The sequence below is a fragment of the Protopterus annectens genome, chromosome 5.part0, assembly GCF_019279795.1.
Source record: "Protopterus annectens isolate FY-2018-M chromosome 5.part0, PAN1.0, whole genome shotgun sequence".
NCBI lineage: Eukaryota > Metazoa > Chordata > Ceratodontiformes > Protopteridae > Protopterus > Protopterus annectens.
The window spans coordinates 74,704,243-74,723,825 of NC_056735.1; the positions used below are offsets into that span (position 1 = coordinate 74,704,243).

General features: G+C 43.0%; 1 protein-coding gene across 1 annotated transcript in view; it reads right to left on the reverse strand.

The window, feature by feature from the left end:
• Nucleotides 1-19,583, reverse strand: part of LOC122802497 (Golgi pH regulator) — a 467,960-nt gene that overhangs the window by 304,023 nt on the left and 144,354 nt on the right. The window contains exon 4 of the mRNA XM_044072150.1: nt 3,320-3,426. Within this exon, the coding sequence (XP_043928085.1) occupies nt 3,320-3,426 (107 nt within the window). The remainder of the gene's footprint in view (nt 1-3,319; nt 3,427-19,583) is intronic.

Genomic DNA, 19,583 nt, shown 5'->3' on the forward strand with positions numbered 1-19,583 from the left:
CACACTATGTATGATGAATCAAAGCAGAGTTTTTCCTTATGTATTGCCTACCAGATGTTGTATTCTGCTTGGACGGTAAACAAATTATGCTACAAATGGAAGTAACAATTTGTTTTCATACGACACACTGCACCCCAACAGGCTGAATGAGGTCAATGTGAAATGCACTATAAAAATGTTTATATGAACGCATTGTTTTTATATCAATATTTTTGTTGTCATCAGCTGTTTGCTGTTCTTTCATTAGCTGTTTTATTTTGTGTATCTGTGCTTCATAGCTTTGGCATTTCTTACAGTGATGCGGTAACCTTGAAGGCTCCTAGATGAGTTGCTATTTCCTTTTATGTGGAAATAAAAGTTATGTTTTAAATGAAGGTTCTCTAACCTTTTACAGTGCTTTTATTTTTTTTACGAATGCATGGACTTCTGCTAAGGCCCCTTGTGCACTGGGGATTACACACAGCTGTTCATTTGTTTCCTACTTATATCATACACACACGTCTTGATTAGAATGATGAGCCGTGAAAATAATTAAAACTTTTTTTTTGTACTGAAGGAGTAATTTTGCCTAGGAAATGGTACGTGGATGGCAGTTTTTCAGCTGGGTGGAAGTCTGCTGAACTTCACAGGGAAATTTTTCACTTCATGACCAAATGCATGGCAGTTTGAAAGGATGAAGTCAATAAAGTCGCACTGGTATCTTCAGTAAAGTCAGTAAGCATATGGCACATGAATGTACTAGCACCTGCAAATATGGCACATGAACGTACTAGCACCTGCGCATACGGCACATGAACATACTAGCATCTGCACATATGGCACACGAACATACTAGCACCTCAGCAAACAAACATACTAGCACCTGAGCATATGGCACATTGAACATACTAGCACATGAACGTACTAGCACCTGCACATACGGCACATGAACATACTAGCACCTCAGCATACGGCACATGAACATACTAGCACCTGAGCATATGGCACATTGAACATACTAGCACCTGCGCATATGGCACATGGACGTACTAGCACCTGTGCATATGGCACATGGACATACTAGCACCTGCGCATATGGCACATGGACATACTAGCACCTGCGCATATGGCACATGGACATACTAGCACCTGCGTATATGGCACATGAACATACTAGCACCTGCACATGTGGCACATGAACATACTAGCACCTGCACATATGGCACATGAACGTACTAGCACCTGTGCATATGGCACATGAACATGCTAGCACCTGCACATATGGCACATGAACGTACTAGCACCTGCACATATGGCACATGAATGTACTAGCACTTGCTCATATGGTACATGAACGTACTACCACCTGCAGCTCAGGCTGAGCCTTCTGCAATGTTGTACTCCCATCTTGAAATGAACTGCTGACTGGAATTGCAGTTTTGTTTTAGACGTCATCTGGCAGATGGTCCAGCCCATGTTGAATTTCATCAGCCAGGTCTCAATAAGACTGAATCGCGTAACATGTAGATACTGCTCTCAAGGAAAATGTGGGGGATACAAACACTTCTCACATTGATCCACAGCCCTAGATTCCTTCTCAAGGTGAATGACTGCAGGTCCTTTAAAGGAGTGTACTACATGTATCATCACACTTTGAAGTCTAACAAGCAGCTTCAGTTCTTAGGGGCTGTCCCACTTGATATGGATGGTTAATTCCAATGTATTCACCAAAGGCAAAATCTCTTGAGAAGATTGTCAGAAGGTTCAAAATATCTCCTGTAATGTCTATGGGCCACCCAGCCTCTTTCTTCACATCTGGGGTCATCTTGGGGAAATGGGGGGCTAGCATCCTTTTTGTCTTTGACATAAGGAGTGAAGGAGTCTCTGGGTGAGTCTACATGCTTCCATTTGCTCATGCCTCTGTCCTGCTGTTGGACAACAGGGCCAGTTATAGTTTCAGCCAGAATATGACGATGTCTGAATAGGATCTCACATATGAGCTGGGGCAGATGTCAAAGGCAATAAATGTAGAGGGCTGCAATACTGGTATCGACATTAGCATAGCCATTGTGCTGTACGTGAGGGCAGTGGCAGTAATGACCATAAGGCTGATCCCACTGAGACAACACCAAGAAGTTCTGAGTTCAGTTTGTCCTGTCCCTTGAATGCCAGCCTGCAGTTTAAGCATTCTCAATGCACATGGAATGGGAATCAGGTTGACATTATATCAGGAAACTACGTGTCTGACTTGCATCTTTATCCCCTATTGTGTTCTTCCTCCATGCACTTCTTTATATATATATGTATATATATATATATATATATATATACACACACATATAGTATATATGTATATATATATATATATATATATATATATATATATAAAACGCACTCTGCTTTATACCATTGTTTGTTTTTTCAGCTTTTCCCGGTTAGTTGTCACCACAGCGGAACTCCGGTCCGCTAATGATTGGCAGTCGATTTTTTTTTATGGTGCCGAGTTGCCAGCCCGAAGCCTAACCTTCAGCGAAGGCACGCCTCTGCTTTATACCATCTCCCTACTTAGCCTTAATCTCTTTTTCCTTTCCTCTTCCACCAGCCCATCTCACCTTCTCTACCTATATGATCACTGCAGCACTTTTAATTCTTATTCTGTATTTATCACATATTTTTAGAAGCTTTCATTAGTCTGCTGCTTACAATTCGTATAACCTGCTGCCCATAATTCTTACATTCTCCTTCAGTCCGCTGCACATATTTAATTTGTCTTTTGTTTGGGGCTGAGTGAAGTCTTAGCCTGTGTTTTGCTGGAGGCTGTATGGAGAGTAAGTCTGTAATATTCATGCTGCTTAACAGAAACGCCACCAAAGTTGCACCAAAATAACTTTGGTTACCGAACATATTCTGAAAAAGATACCAAGATGAACACATGCACATGTTTCTTAGTGATGTATTTAACACACATTCTAAATCTGTATTCCACATCAACAATTAAAAATAAAAAAATGAAGTCACTGTTTTTATTCATCTCATTGAAGAAAATGAGGAGCTGCAGTCTATCCAGGCAAGCAACGGTTATTAATACTTGCACAAATGTAAACGTTCACCAAAACAAAAATAAACTAATACTAAGCATGAAGCTAATCCTGCCTGGAATGACACTTCACACAGGTGAAAATTTAAATTAAACTTAAACTTTTAACAGCCAGAATTTGTTCACAGTACTTTTAACACATACCAGTACTGTGCGCTTAAAGAGGGTGATGAAGAGAAATACCAGCTGAAAATGTAACATACCACATGCGCAGCATTCGCAAAAGTGACTACAAATACTTACAGAGTCTGATGTTGCTGACCACAAAGTAACCAATGTAAAAAGGCACCACGAACACAAGGACCAATAATATGACACACAGGTTTAGTTTCCAGTGAAAGTAGCGTGAGCTGAAACATTAAACAGAAGACAGTCAATACATATGAAACCTATGAAAAGCACACAAGTTTCTTTCTTTTTCTGCTCATGTCCTTTTCTTCCCTTTTGCCTGCTGACCATCAGTGCATTCGAAACCAAATGGCCCATTTATCTCCCATTCACCAAAGGTGAAAACCAACCAAGAAGAGACATCATTTAGGCAGCCACCTGAGGTTTCCTCGTATTGAGCTGCAACTCCACAGTCTGTGCCCAGTAAGATGCTCTATGATTTGGGCAAGGAATAGGCAAAATTGAGGCATGTCACTTACTTCCACAAATGGCAAAATGCCTCATGCCCCCCCCTCCCCAACGGAGTCTCCCCTGGGGACTGTACAATAGAAGAAGCAAGATTATGGTGAGACACTGCAAAGACTCCTGGAACCCTCTCTTCTGTTTCTGGACAACTTGGATTGCCATAGTTTGAGCCAAATGCTGCCAATGATGTCCGAATAGGATCTCACATCAGGCAAACAAACCAACCCCTCCACCCCATAAAGTCAAGCAAGTAATGTTGTGTCACTCTTCCCTTCTCCCTGCATTATGGTGCACATAAGTTCCACTCAAAAGAAACAAAATGTCACAGTATTCAGTACCTAAGCTCTGAGATCATACAAGTAAAGCTTGTGAAATAAAGACATTCAAATTAAAACAGCTTAACGCATTTCTAAGATTTACAGGTACTAACATAATACTACATTGCAAACTTAAGCCAAGTTCAAAAGTGAATTAAATTAAATTCTTCGTTTAATTGAAAACATTAATGGTATACCAACACCGTAGCCAGTTGCCTTCTTGGTGTACTAAATACAACATAAGTCAGTATTTAAAATACTGAAACTATTAGTAAATGGAAAATGTTTAAAAATGACTGAATGTTATCCATAAAACAGCTCATGTCAAGAAATAGTTGATGGGTTGATTATTACTGATACCCCAAGGAGACATAATATTAAAATTTAAACACACTTTTTTCTTCCAGAGGCTTTTTAAACAATCCAAATAAAGTTTGCCATGCAAAAGTTGATAAAGAACAAGGAATCCTAGTGGTTGTCATCACAGGTATACTCCTGTTTAATAGAAGTTGTGACCAGACTGGCAACATTGCTGTGTCAGGTATCCAGAGTCCATTCCAAGACCTAGCACTGACATTTATTTTTGGTCTCCCCTATGGAAAGTCTCAAGCATAGCCAAAGTAATCCACAGACAACCCTTTCACTACAATACGTATACCCTGTTACCCTGTGTGGGGCTGAAACAGCAGCCCATCTATGACCCACCACAACTCTTTTACTACAAATGGATCACCTTTCACTCTGAAGGATCCCAACTTTTCTAGAAGATTCCGTGCTACTGAAATATACCCGATTGTACTAGATAACAGTACAGGCTATTTACACTGCTGTAGGAAACTTTCACACAAAACCTTACTGATGTTTGAACACTTTTTTACTTTGGGCAAAATGTTATTTATCTTCGGGCACATCTATAAAAATAAAAAGAAAGTCCCTGTCCCTTAAGGTGATGCTCCGGGTAGGTAGGAATACTGGCTGTGCTGAATAGCAGGTCCAAAAATCAATAAAAAGTAAAATGCATCTATGGCTTAAAGCTAAAAGATATAAACCAAGATTAAACACGTTACCTATCTATCCATAATAACTTGCCCTTAGTTTATCACTTAGTATGCATGTCTTGAGATCCCTCGAGACTCCCGCAAATAGTCAAAATAGGTGATTGAACTGAGTATATCCAAAGGTTCCTACCAGCAGTTATTGTAAAATATCTCGTTAAGTAGTGGAAAGCAATCCAAGACCAGAAAAAATAATATAAATAAGCCTGCTATTTTACAGACTTTTTAATCGCATCTGCCAGCATCCAGCCAGCAAGCTGTTACTCGTGGATACTGTAAAATATCTCAATAAGTACTAGAAAAGCAATTCCAGAACAGTAGAAAGCAATCCAAGAGCAGAAAAAATACACTAGCCCACTATAGTACAATCTTCATAGTTGCAGCTAATAACCACTGGTAAGAACTTTGGGGTATACTCAATTCAATCACCTATTTTGACTATTTGCAGAAGCCTTGAGGGAGATCTCTAGATGCGGATATTAAGTGATACACTAAGGGCAAGCTACTGGGGGTAGGTAGGTGACGTGTTTAATCTTGGTTTACAGCTTTTAGATTTGAGCCATAGATGCGTTTCACTGCTTATTCATGCACATCTGGTAACAAAATATATATCCTGACAACAGACTTGAGGGGTACACCTTTTGGAAAGATTTTAACAGATCTGCTCTATCACAGGCTCTAATAATCTGCTTTTGATGTCATGGGTCACTGTTATAGTCGACCATCTAAGTAAATCCTACATGCTTGGAGAGGAGTGCCAATGGATGTCAGAAATATGTTGCTAGCCATCCGCTTTCTAAATCTCATTTTAACTACCAACTCCACATCAAGATAAAAAAACTCTTATTTGCTGTCCATTACAGATATTAACTTACTGTCCATAATGTTTGATGTGAATACAATTCAGAAATTTCTCACACTCTGTGTCAAATGTTTACAAACAAAATTGTCCAACAAAATAAATGTTTAAATAAAATTAAACAAGAAAGCACTTCTACCCAGTAGTACCATTCGGCTTCTTATTTTTTAATTGAAAATAAAAATCTTTTTATAGACGGATCATCTAAAAGGATGCAGACAGAATACAGTCCTCAGAGTATAGTCATGCATCCCCCCATGACAGTCTACAGGATAGTCATGCGTCCCCCCATGACAGCCTACAGGATAGTCATGCATCCCCCCTTGACAGTCTACAGGATAGTCATGCGTCCCCCCATGACAGTCTACAGGATAGTCATGCGTCCCCCCATGACGGTCTACAGGATAGTCATGCGTCCCCCCATGACAGTCTACAGGATAGTCATGTGCCCCCCCATGACAGTCTACAGGATAGTCATGTGTCCCCCCATGACAGTCTACAGGATAGTCAAGCGTCCCCCCATGACAGTTTACAGGAGAGTCATGCATCCCCCCATGACAGTCTACAGGAAAAGGAGAATGAAAAAATGTCCGTCTCTGTCAGTTGCTAAACTGTTTATGATCTACCTGCATGAAGACAGGGTGTCTGACCTTCTACCTTTTATCTCCCGTATGAAGTTCGAATCACTTGTGATATTAAACTCAAGATGGCAGTTTTAACTTCGGGTCAGTCCAATTTTGAAGGTGGCCTGAGTTATTAAGTTGCTGGTACACAAAAATCAGATACAGATAAGTCAATAAAATAATCCCTAAAATTAGTCAGTCAGCTTCTCTGCCTCTCACCTACTCAAATCTATATATCTCAAACGTTTAAGAAACAGAATGGATATCACATTTTTAGAGCTATGTGCACTTATCAAAATCCCTCACATACAAATCCTGGACCATATTAAAACTGTAGTAAATTAACTTTACTCCTCTAGTTAGCACTTTAAGGATGTCCTAAAATGAGAACAATATCAGCACTTCAAAAGGTACCTGGCTGACCTGGAAAATGACTTCTTGAATCCATTCAGCATCTCATAGTTAATGGCCCTTAATCATGGGCTGACTACAGAGGAGTTCCCAAGCTGATGGAAAAAGACTCCTTTGATACAGTCATGCACAAAGAAGGCAAGGACCCCCCTTTTCATAGGTTAATAGGTACACTTATTAGGCTACTGATCTGCGAGGATATTAACAAGTCTAGTCTCACATTCCCAGGGTAGTTTTTAGGCCTTATATTTTGCATACAAATAACCAAGAGATGGACCAAACAAGAATACTTGGGTCATTTACATGTTTTTCCTATCCATGAGGGACAAGGGTGACAAACTTTGCAGTGAATTTGTAGTCGCCCATCCATTTGTCCAAATTATGTTTTACTAGAGTAAGAGAAGCATTTTACTTTACATGGATTGAAGACACTTCCACAGAAGCAGTATTCTCTGCAATGCACACTTATCCCTCCAACATATTCTACACTTAGGTTCATAGGTTCATAAATTAGTACTAGGCTAACTGCACTTGTGGGCCATTTTAAGCCTAGCCAATTATCCCATGAGAATATAAAGCCCTGCACCTTGTGTCTCTAAGGTAAACACCTTAACTGTTATGCCAACCTCCCACCCCCCTTATTTTGCAAAAACTACAGTTGTGTAAACTTTTACCATAACAGTAGATGTCCTTCTCTTCACTGTTGCAGTTTCAAAACAGAAGGGATATCCTGACTAGGGCAGACCGACGTCCGGCCAGTATACCAAAGCCTTAGGTTGTAATAGGGATGTCGTACATCACACGTACGCTGCCCGTGCACAGCTTAGAGCATAAAGGTGGAAGACGGACATACCATTCTCAGAAATGAAAAGCCCCAGGAGGAACAACAATCCAATGAGAAAAAACGGAACATGTGAATCCAGAAGGAGAAACAGGATCAATTTTTAGGAGTGTGCTGTCAATATGATAGTTATAAAGGGAGTCATGCTTGCCAAAAGATACAATTACACATTTGTTGGCATTGTTTTAGCAGATGGTTTTGACACCCGCTACTTCTTCAGAACAGGCCATCATAGGGGCTCTTGGTGTCCTCATGGAAGTTTATGACGGCACCAAGTTCACAGTTATCTGCAGACTTGGTTAGCTACAAACCATTACCATTAGCTTTGATCTCCAATAAGTAAATGCCAAAGGACTGGCCCTGGGGCTGTACCCTGGGATACATTGCTAGTGACAGGACTTTTGGAGGAGGTAGAGATACCCATCCTAAATTTCATGGATTCTATTTGTGAGACAGCTTGCTATTCAATGACTTACACAGGGATTAACATTAGCTGGGAGTTTATCTACAAAACCTAAGTGTGGGATGGTGCAAGGTCCAAATATGTGTTGTGCACTGTTTCATCATTGCCCATTGCTTAGCCTGTCATAGCAGGATATAGGAGGCTTAGGGCTTTTAAACCTAGGCTGCAAAACCGTGCCCCAAATGTCCTTTGTAGCCACTCCTCTTAGAAAGGCTGTGGATGTGGCCTGGTCAAGGCTCTCTGGTGGAGTGTGGCCTAATATTGGCACACCTTTTCCATGGAGTAGCAAAGAGTAACAAGAATCTGGGATGCAGTGTCCAATCCATTTGAAATTGTTTGTTTGGAGATTGCTTCCTTGCACTCAGCAGCATAGGCTACAAATAGCTGAGATGTCAGACTTCCTGGTGATCTTTTGTTCTGTCCAAGTAGTAGCGTAATTGTCTGTGAATGTCCAAAGTGTGCAGCAGTTTCTCCCTTTATTTTGTGAGGATTGGGAAAGAAAGTTAGGCAGGTGAATTGCTTGATTTAGGGAGACCCTGGATATCATCACTTTTGGCATGAATGAAGGATTGGTCCTCGCCAGAGAAACTCTGTCCTGATGAAAAATGAGAAAGGAGGGTACTGCCATGAGGGCCTGTATCTCCGAGACTCTCTCTTGCTGGAGGTAACTGCCAACAGGAAAACCATTTTCCAGGAGAGAAATTGCATTTCACAAGAAGATGCTGCTGGTTCAAAGGAGGAAGAGTTAATTTTCAAGGCGTGAATTAGGGTCCCAGCATGCAGGTACTACAGGTGGTTTTCTGGAGTGTTGATATTTAACACAATCCTCTTAGAAACTGTCTTAGCAAAGGGATGCGAGCACAGGTGCTGGGTCACAGTTGTATTTTATTGAGATTGCTGGGCGTGAATTTTATATGAAGAATATGAGAGGCCACTATGAAACATTTCTGCCAAGTATTCCTAATATCTGTGGTATGCTCATTACCGATGCATCCTGACCCTTGTTGGCATTCCCAGATGATGAATCTCTTCCACTTGGCTGAATAGGTTTTCTGGTGGAAGGTCTGCGTGCTTCCAGCAAGATTTCTTGAACTTTTCAGAGAGAGAGATATGGGTCAAAGTCACTTGGAACCCTCCAAGCTGTCAGCTGCAATGTTTGCAGGTTTTGATGAACAGTGCACCTGTGGTTGTGCTGGAGAGTTAGGAGCAGAGGCCATTGAGGAGCAAGGCCCGCGGTTTGAGATGTAGTTATGCTCAGTAGCAATGGATACCAGTGCTAGCCTGGCCAGTCTGGAGCTATCAAAATTCCTTTTTGGTTGTTCTGCTTTGATCTTCTTGTGCAACACCTTGGTCAGTAATGGTGAAGTAGGAGGGAATGCATAAATTGTTAGGGGAAATTTGGCCAGCTAGAAGGAGAGGGCATCCATTCTCAGGCCTAGAGGATGGTGCAGCATCCTCTGAACAGAACTGCTCAGGTGATGATTGAGGGTGAGAAGCAAGAGAGATCTATGTCGGTCTTCCCATGCACTTGTTATTTCAGCAGAGAAATGTGTGGATGCAGCATCCATTCGTGGATCCAAGAAATTTCTGCTCAGCCTCTCCGCCAGAACATTGTGTCACCCTTTAGTTCGGAACAAACTGGGATTACCAAGTGGATGTTTAGTTTCGAGGACTTTCCCCAAAGAGTCATTGTTAGTCCGCCAGAGGGGATACGAATGAGTGCCTTCCCTGCTTGCATTTATATGCACCACATGACAGTGGTGTTGCCCTTGTCCTATTAGCAGATGACCTTGTTGGAAGGGATTTTCCTCAAGGCTCCTATTTGCATGTATCACTGCCAACATCTCTTTTTTGATTATGTGCAGATGCATTTCCTGGGAGTCCATTGCCGCGAGATGCATTTGCTGTTCTCCATAAAAGTGCCCCATCCATGATCAGTCAGATGGCGTCTGTTGTAATGGTTTGACTTGGCAAAAGCTTTGTTGAAAGACATGCCTTCGTTTTAAATGACTTGCTTGAGCCACCACCACAAAATTCCCTTTGCAGGCATGGAATGATATTGGAGTGGTATTCATCGTCTTCTAGATTGTGGCTGTGTTGAGACCATAAGTTTTTTAGTACCATTGTAGCTTTCTCATGTGTAGTCTTGCCAGAGGGATGAGAAGAAGAATGCCAAGATGCCATGAACCCCAGGGCCTGCAGGATCTTTCCTTCGCGGTCCCAGCTGGGTGAGCTTTGCCTGAGGCTTTTGAAGTAATCTGGTAAATGCTCTTGTTTCTCCTCTGTGAGGAAAGTTTCTATTTGTCGATTGTGTGTCCAGTTTGCTCCTAGAAAAAATAATCTGTTGGGATGGCAATAGTCTTGATTTTTGAATGTTGACTGTATCATATCCAAAGCCTGCTGTAATTGAATGACATAGTCCAAGTTTCTTATCAAGAGGTTTTGTTTGCTGTCTGCTTGTATATGCAGACGATACGTCAGGTGGGTAGTGGCATATTTGAATCCCCTGGAGCCTGCAATGTGCAACTACTGATGCCAGGCATTTCGGTGAATACTCTGGGCACAGTAGATAATGCCAAACGGCAATGCTGAGAATTGATAATGCTCTGACCCTGCAAGAAATCTGAGGGTATCTTCTGCAACTGTGTCTGATTAGATTATGCAGGGTATGCCTCCTTGAGGTCCACCAGAGTAACCAGCCAAGACCCCTTGCCCAGCATGGGAAGGAGTTGCTGTAACAGTCAGCATTTTGAATTTTGGCACAATGAGGAAAAGTGTTTCAAGAGGACAAGTCCAGTATAGGCCTCCATTGCTTTTTCTTTTCTTGGAACAAGGAACAGTCTTGAATAGAATCCTGGCCTTGTTCCTGAGGAGGAACTCTTTTCTATTGCTTTTATTTGTAACAGTTGTGCTTTGAAACTTGCTAGGAGTGCCTCTGCCCTTTGATTTTGTGGCAGGTTTGGCATGCCTTGTCTTACCGTTGGTAAGGTAAGGTGGCGCGAAGTGGAACCTGTAACCTTTGTCTACTATGTCCAGAATCCATTTGTCCTTGGTTAAAATATTGCCAATTCTTTGAAGAATAAGGATAATTTTCCGCCTAGAGGTGCTTCTCTTTGAGCCTTACGGTGGCTGTGTAGAAAGTCGAAGTCATTGTGATTGTCCCTGTGGTGCAGCTAAACTCCGCTTCGCCACTTCTCTACGATTTGGTGGTTGCCATTGGCAGCCCTGTAGGAGCCTCGGTGCATTGCCCTCACCCTCGAGACACGCCTGTTTTTCCCTTCCTGAAACTTGTCAGGTGTCTGAAAAGGACCAATTCTTTGAGCGCCAATTCCTGCTTTGAATCTAGGTGGCTGAACCTGGGAGGAAATCCTTGACTGTCTGTACTGATTTAGCCTTTTCCTCAACAGACTTCCAACACATCCTGTGCATTAGCACCAAAGCTTACCTGTTTTTCCAGAGGTGCATCCAGGAGCTTTTACTTTAACGTGGTCTGGCAGTGGCTGTTCTTTCAACCAAGCATGTCTACGTCGAGTTTGACCCCTGTCATAGCTGCCCTACATGAAGCTTCCCACGCATCATAACCACACCTGAAGAAAATGATTGCTTCAACCTGCTGAGTGTTATGAACCAAATCCTGCAGTGCTTTTCTATCTATAGGCTCAGGAGGCTAACTTTTCTGCAAATCATCCATTAAGTAATCCTGGTACTGAAACATATAGAAAAAAGACAGTTAAGTGACCTCATGGCAAGGGTGTGAAGAGGGTATAAACTTTTTTTTGCCCATCTCTCCAGGGACCTAGCTTCCTGTCATGAACTACAGAGTGGTTTTGTGGCCGAGGAAGTAGCTTCACTCCTTTACAGGCCCCTCTGAAATAGTTTCTAGATCCACAGAGTGGGCCTTAAAGATGATGCTTTGGCAAGCAGGAACCCTGCTTGCCTAATATCTGGGTCTGGCTTGACAGGAGCAGGAGTGAGAGAATCAGGGGAAGCACTGGAGTCCCGGTATACATCATCCAATACACATCTAACACTGGTGGAACATAGCTAAAGGCCCTGTCGCTGCCAGGGTAACGCTTGCGGAGGAGTCCGGGAAGTTCTCCTTTTCCTGGAGTTGGAGAAATCACAAGCCCTGCCACTGAAAAATGCCTCTCTCATGGGTGGAGAACCTCAATCGAGAAAGAAATATCCTCTGGAGGAGAGGCAGAAGGAATTGGATTCCTCAGCATCAGGAGTCCTCAGTGAGCCTAGGGAAGGATTCTTCCTGGGTATCTGGAGTGCTTCTGAATCCCAGAGGCTTCACATCTGAAGAGAGGTATCTGTCTGCTCAGTTCTAGGCCTTTTATCTGCAGGCGGCCGGAGAACCTCTGTCTGGATGCGACTGAGAGACACTCTGATAAGAGAGATAAGATCTGCAGCTAGAGTCATGATCTGTTCATCAGAAGAGGCCCTGGGAAAAAGATTTAGGATGGAGCGCCCAGCCTGGCTGGCAGGCCTTAGTAACGGTTAGCGAAGGCCTTGATGGACATGGAGACCGAGGCCTAGCTGCCTCACGTGCAGGGGTGACTTTATCCACTGGTATGGTGTCAGGTAACTCTAGAGCTTCGTTTTAGGGAGGAAAATCAACAACCGGCACCGGAAACCTCAGCGGAATGGAAGTACAGCGTTAAAAGCGGTGGCAGTGCACGGCCTGGAGCGGTTGAATTACCGCTTCCAAAGAGACCGATGCACTCATGCGTGAGCTTAGGCGTGGTATCCGGTGGGCAGACAGCGGGCGAGGATGTCGGTCGGTCCGCTACGCTTTTTGGTAATATGTTGCCTTCCGGTTGTTCCGACGGCATGATATAAGCGTAAGTTTCGCCAAAAAGTCTTCGGCAGAAATTCTGCCCAGCGCCTGAATGCTGCTATTAAACGACCGCAAGCACAGGCAAGGGCTGTAGACGCCGCAGTCTGGGCCCAGGCTGAGGAAGAGCAGTAAGAATGGAAGTCCTTGGCGAGGTATTTGTTTACCTACAAGACAAACAATTATTAACTTTTTCAATTTTTTCTGACTGACATCGGCTGAGGCAAGAAAAATGTTCTCTAACCGGTGCATTTAGAATTTTAGATGACTTCGGTAACTGAAAACACACAGGAGCTGACCGGCCTGGCACTTCGCGAATCAAGCCGGCTTTTGGGTACCGGCGCGCTGCGGCGGCAAGAAAGACTGAAGAAGATGGCGTCGGCGGATGCCTTTACACCCCAGCCGCTCTGGCGGATTGCCGGGGAGGAGGCGACATCAGCCCGATGCCGATTCGGTGACTTTGGAATCCGACCGGATCGACGAAGGGCTGCCTGAGGCAGGACAACCCATATGTCGGGACTGCAGTTGCATTCTTGAAGGACATCAGAAGGGATCTCCTGACTAGGGCAGCCCGATGTCCGGCCAGTATACCAAAGCCTTAGGTTGCGATAGGGATGTCGTACATCACACGTACGCTGCCCGTTCGCGCCAGGCGAGGCATAAAAGGTGGAAGACGGACATACCATTCTCAGAAATGAAAAGCCTCAGGAGGAACAACAATCCAATGAGAAAAGAGGAACATGTGCATCCAGAAGGAGAAACAGGATCAATTTTTAGGAGTTTGCTGTCAATATGATAGTTATAAAGGGAGTCATGCTTGCCAAAAGATACAATTACACATTTGTTGGCATTATGTTTTAGCAGATGGTTTTGACACCAGCTACTTCTTTAGGACAGGCCATCATAGGGGCTCTTGGTGTCCCCATGGAAGTTTATGATGGCACCAAGTTCGCAGTTATCTGCAAACTTGGTTAGCTACAAATCATTACCATTAAGTTTAGATCTCCAGTGAGTAAATGCCAAAGGACTGGCCCTGGGACTGTAACCTGGGTTACATTGCTAGTGACAGGACTTTTGGAGGATGTAGAGATACCCATCCTAAATTTCATGGATTCTATTTGTGAGACAGTTTGCTATTCAATGACTTACACAGGGATTAACATTAGCTGGGAGTTTATCTACAAAACCTAAGTGGGGGGTGGTGCAAGGTCCAAATATGTGTTGTGCACGGTTTCATCATTGCCCATTGCTTCAGTGGTTCATAGCAGGTCACTAGGCTAATGGCCTTAGGGCCTTTACAAGCCTAGGCTTGCAAAAAAACCTGTGTACCCCAAATGACCATAGTTAGGTGGTCACTGTTAGCATGGTGTATCTTTGATCACCACTGTTTACCCATGTCCATGAGGGACATGGGTGCCACCCCTGGGGTGAATTTATGGTTACCCATTCTAGTGTCCAGGTTGTGCTTAAATAGGGTCATTGTGGAGCTCTGCTTTGCTTGAAATGGGAGCTTATTCCAGAGAAGTGGCAATCTTTGGGAAATATATCTGCTTCTACCACATGTTCTGTTAATGGCACAGGCTAGGTTGAGATCCCTGAAGTGAGTGACTCTTGCCCTATTTGATTTGCAGATGTGCAGCATTTCCATTAGGGCAAGGTCTGAGACTGTTCTGTATGGCAGGCACAGGTCATCTCTTAGCAGCCTGTATAATACAGAGTACAGTGACATGGCTTTCAGTCTTTCCATGTAGGTCATGTTTTGGAGGCCCTGGATTCTCTTGGTTAGAAACCTCTGTGGTCTCCAGTTGCTGTAGGTGTCTGGTGATGTACGTACAAATGGGAGCATTGTAATAATTAGTGGTCTGATAAGGGTTGAGTGCAGCAGAGGTATAATCTCATTGGTCTTGGATGTGATGCCCTTGTTTATGAGATTGCAATGTAGATGGCTTTCCTTACCAATAAGGACATATGGGGATCGAATTTTAAATTGCTATCAAAATGTGTCCCCAGGTCTCACACCACCAGGTTTGAGCTTAGAGGGCGGCTATCTATATCATAATTAGCAGGGGCTACTTCTTTGCCAAAGGGGATAATGAGGCATTTTTCTGTGTTCAGTTTTAGTCTGTGGCTTTGGCACCAATCATTTGCGTGCGTCAGTCCCTACTGTAATATGTTAACATCGTTGGGGGACTATCATTGTACCCAGCTTACAGCTGTCTGCAAACTTGGTAAGCCACAGGCCATCTACTTTTCCTGGACTTCAGACAAGTAGATTCCAAACAGAAGAGGATCCAGTATGGAGCCTTGTGGTATGCCACTGGTAACTGGTCTTCTAGTGGATGTGGACTCCCCAACTTTGACAGTGTGCATTCTATCGGTGAGCCAGTTAGCAACCCATGTAGTGACGTATGGGTTAATCCCCAGCTGGAAGAGTTTCTCACTGATCCCCAAGTGGGAAATTGTGTCAAACACCTTGGCTAAATCAGGATAGGTGGTATGTACTTCCTTTCCCCCCACCCAGGGCTTTGGTGACATTCTCAAAGACGTCCAACAGGTTTAATAAGCAAGATCTACTCTTGAGAAAACCAAATGGAGTCAAGTCAAAAGTTTGAAGGTCGCCTATGTCCTGGCTGAGAAGGTCTATGATGCTTCTTTTCATGGCCTTGTAGATAATGCTGGTCAAGCTAATGGGTCTATAGTTCCCAGGGTTGGTTGATAGAACCCATTTGTGCAAGGGAATTACTGTCACTGTTCTCCACTCTCCACTCCACCGGCACAAAGCCAGTACTCAGGCTGTGGTTAAAGAGACTGCCAAGTGATTTCACTAGGTCTTGTTTTAGAATGTTTAGTAAGCAGCCTGGGCTATTGTCTGGTCCCAGAGAGGGTGTATTTTTGGCACTGGAAGATGCTTGTATAACCTGTTCTTTGGAGATGCTCTGTAGAAGACTGGCGTCAGGAATGCTATATAGGGTATGGCTGGTAGGAACAAGGGTATGAATTTATTGCTAAAATCTGTCAGCTAACAGGTTGGCAATTTCTTTATCTTTGGTGTGAGTAGTACCATCTACTGCATCTCAGCACACAGTTGGGCATTCCCTTTTAGGTTTTGGGTATAGCTATAGAAAGCCTTATGAGACTGTCTTTAGCTAGGGATGCTAGTTTAGTCTCATAGCTACCATTAGTGGCCTTAAGATTTCTGGTTTGCTTATTTAAGCTGTGGAAAGTAATCTTCCTTTGCTGAGGAAGGTCCCCTCTCTTCTTAGTATCAGTTTCTTTCTTTTGTTATGTAACTTATTTATACTTGCAGTCCACCAGGGTTTTTTTTTTCTTTTGAGAGGACCTAGTTTTAGACCTGGCAGGTACAGCAGAGTCAATACATTTGTTTAAGTGGCTATATAGGGCATTTGTGTACTCCTCTGCAAAGGAGTCACCGTTGGCTATGTTAGCAGGGGCTTTATAGTCATTTATACTTTTGCTTAGAGGTTATAGTTTGCTTTGGAGAAATTTTTCAGTTTTTTTGCTCCTGTGGGGGTGCCACATCTGATCTTTACTTCAAATGAGACAGATTTATTGTCTGACTTAACCAGGAAGGACAATACAATGGCAGCAGTGTAGTGGCCCTCCATGCGGGTGAGTACCAAATCTAGGACAGTTGTTCCAGGGCATTTGAATTAAAGTCCAGGAACCTCAGAGCAGGCCTGTTTGTACTCATTTAGACAATGTGATTCTCCTGGTTCATGATGGGGGACCTTTAGCTTGCTATGATGTGGCAGGGTATTTTACCTATAGTTATTTGGACCTGGAGTAGTTCAAGAGAGATGTACTGTTTCACCAGTCTTGAATTGTATTTGGATTTAATGAAGCTGGATACACCTCCACCTTTGGTTCTTTCACACTCATTCTGGGATCTGAACGTGTGAAAGGCATTGTAGCCAACTGCTGTATGGTCAGGGGTGGCTTTCTCCGTGCAGCCTTGAACCAAATGCTTCTGTGACTGCACGGTACATCGGCATCTTCTCCAAGTGAGTGTGCTTTCTCCAGGGAGTGTAGTTTACTGTTTAGGCTCCTAGCATTAAGCAGAATAATAGCTTGTCTTTGTCTCTAGTGGATTTTCCTACATCGGAAGTTTTGTTGTTTTAAGGGACTATGGGAGTGGCAAGCATCTTTGCCAGTATTCAAAAGCCTTGAAGAGACAGGTGAAGACCATCTCTGGCAAAACATCATCATCTGTCGAACATTCTTCCCAGGCCAACGGATACCGGATCCTGCTTGAGTGACACCAGAACCTAAGCCAATTGTAGAAATCGATCATTTTGTGTCTGTTTAATGGCATTATACTAGGTGAAGCTAGAATGCTGCTTAGGGCTACGGACATACCTGCCTGGGACACATAATCTAAGAGTTCAATCACACCTCTCTTCACATAGTCCAGAGAGATACATCTCAAGTCATGCACTATGACAGAGTCATAACAGTAAGTGTTGCTGAATGACTTGAGTGCATGCATGATTTGACAGACTCTGGCACCTGACAGTGACCTTCTTGTCCAACCTGGTGGAAGGGACATTTGTTTATCTCACTACTGAGTTGCCTATGACCAAGACATTAGGTTTTGGGGTGTTTTGCCTTAGGGGTTTAATTGCTGGGACACTGATACATGTGTTGTGTGTAATGGTGAATTCTTTTCATATGCCAGTATGTGTAGGTTTCTTGCACTTGGAAGGTCTCCTGGTCTTTTGGTAGGCTCTTAGTACCTTCACGTACCTGGGTTTATGTGTCTCGACTTTATCTTGTGTAAGAGTAGAGGTGTGCATGCTGACAACCTGTTTGATGACATGTTTAATGTTATGTGAGAGGACTGATTCAAGTTTCATGGTATAGTTGCATCCCTCACATACTGTGTTGTTTCCTTGAGGAGCAGCTGGTAGTTAGTATACATGAGGCAATTGCTACACTGCCTCAGGATGCCCATGTCAATCTGTTTAGCTGGAGAAACATTGGGAAACTGACTGCAATAGCAACAGCAATTTCTAAGTACTAGTTTATGATAGGGGAAATTAGATCAGCTATTGTTCTGGGAAAAAAGGGAACTTACTCTATAGAAGATCATGGATGAAAAGTTGGGCGACGCTGCTCAGTACTCAGCTGAGCTGCCTGCAGTGCAGAAGTGCGCGGATGAATTGCCCAAAATGCAGCAAGAAGCATGGGAGTGTTTCACTGACTGGAGTCTAGGGGGGAAAAAACGTGATTCTAGGAGTTTGCATCTATACAAGGCACCACTAACCCCAGTTGTGCAGTGCACAGCTATGCACAAACGCAAGACTTGTACACAAGAGGAGTTATACAGTTTTAACACAAATTAGCCAACAGAAAAGCCTCAGACATCTCCAACTCAAATGGGTCCTGAGCTACATTCTTCTGCCACAAAAGTGCAAGATGTAAGATAGCTGGTTTTAGTGCTCATGTGATAGCAAACCATCTAGATTCAGCAAGTATGAATCTAGTCTATGCTATATTAGGCAGTTGTACTGAAAAAAATGCAAAGTGCAGAATACAAGAAGATAAACAGCAAAGATGCAGAAATGTAGCAGGAATTCAATTAAATACAGATTACAAAGTGCAATACAGAATTAAATTATACTTATTTTTCAGTGGATGCTTTAGATTTCAGATCGGATGCACTCCAGACCTCTGGCTAAAGTCGCCAAACACTGAGCAGCTCCGGTAAACTGAGTTTTTTCAAAGTTGTCAACCAGGTTAAGTAGGCAGGATCTTCTCTTAATGAATCCAAACTGAACTGGGTCAAGAGTCTTTACATTACCTATATCCTTGCTTATTAACTCCATAATGACCTTTTCCACAGCCTTTTATAAGAGTGGTCTGGCTTATGGGTCTTTAATTACCCGGGTCCACTGAAGCCCTATCTTTGTACAAGGGAATGACTGTTGCTGCCCTCCATTCATCTAGCATGATGTCTGCTTTGAAGCTACTGAACAGCTTCTGAAGGCGGCCCGACAAGTCATGTTTGAGGGTGACCAGTAGGCAGCCTGGTATGTTATCTGGTCCCACAGACATAGTGCTCTTGCCTTAGATTTGGGGGGGAAGGGGCAGTAGATGTAGGTATGTGATCTCAGAATATATTAATGCATTCAAACCCTGACCCCAGCCCTATACTATACTTTAGAAAAACCCTTAACTTAACATCACCACTATTAAGACAAATTAGGCCTGGATTTACTGGTAGGGTTTTGGTTCACAAATCAGAAAAATAAACGGTTTACTTATTACTTGTGTTTTTGTTTTGATATTTTGGAAATTTAATTATTCCAAATTCTTGCATAGACTGCATTGTGATGCTTTTGAATTTCAGTCATATTTTACATAGTATACACACAAGTATACGTTACTTTACCTACTACAAAGGTGATGGAGCTTAGGAGGCTGAACCCGATTCATTCACTCTCA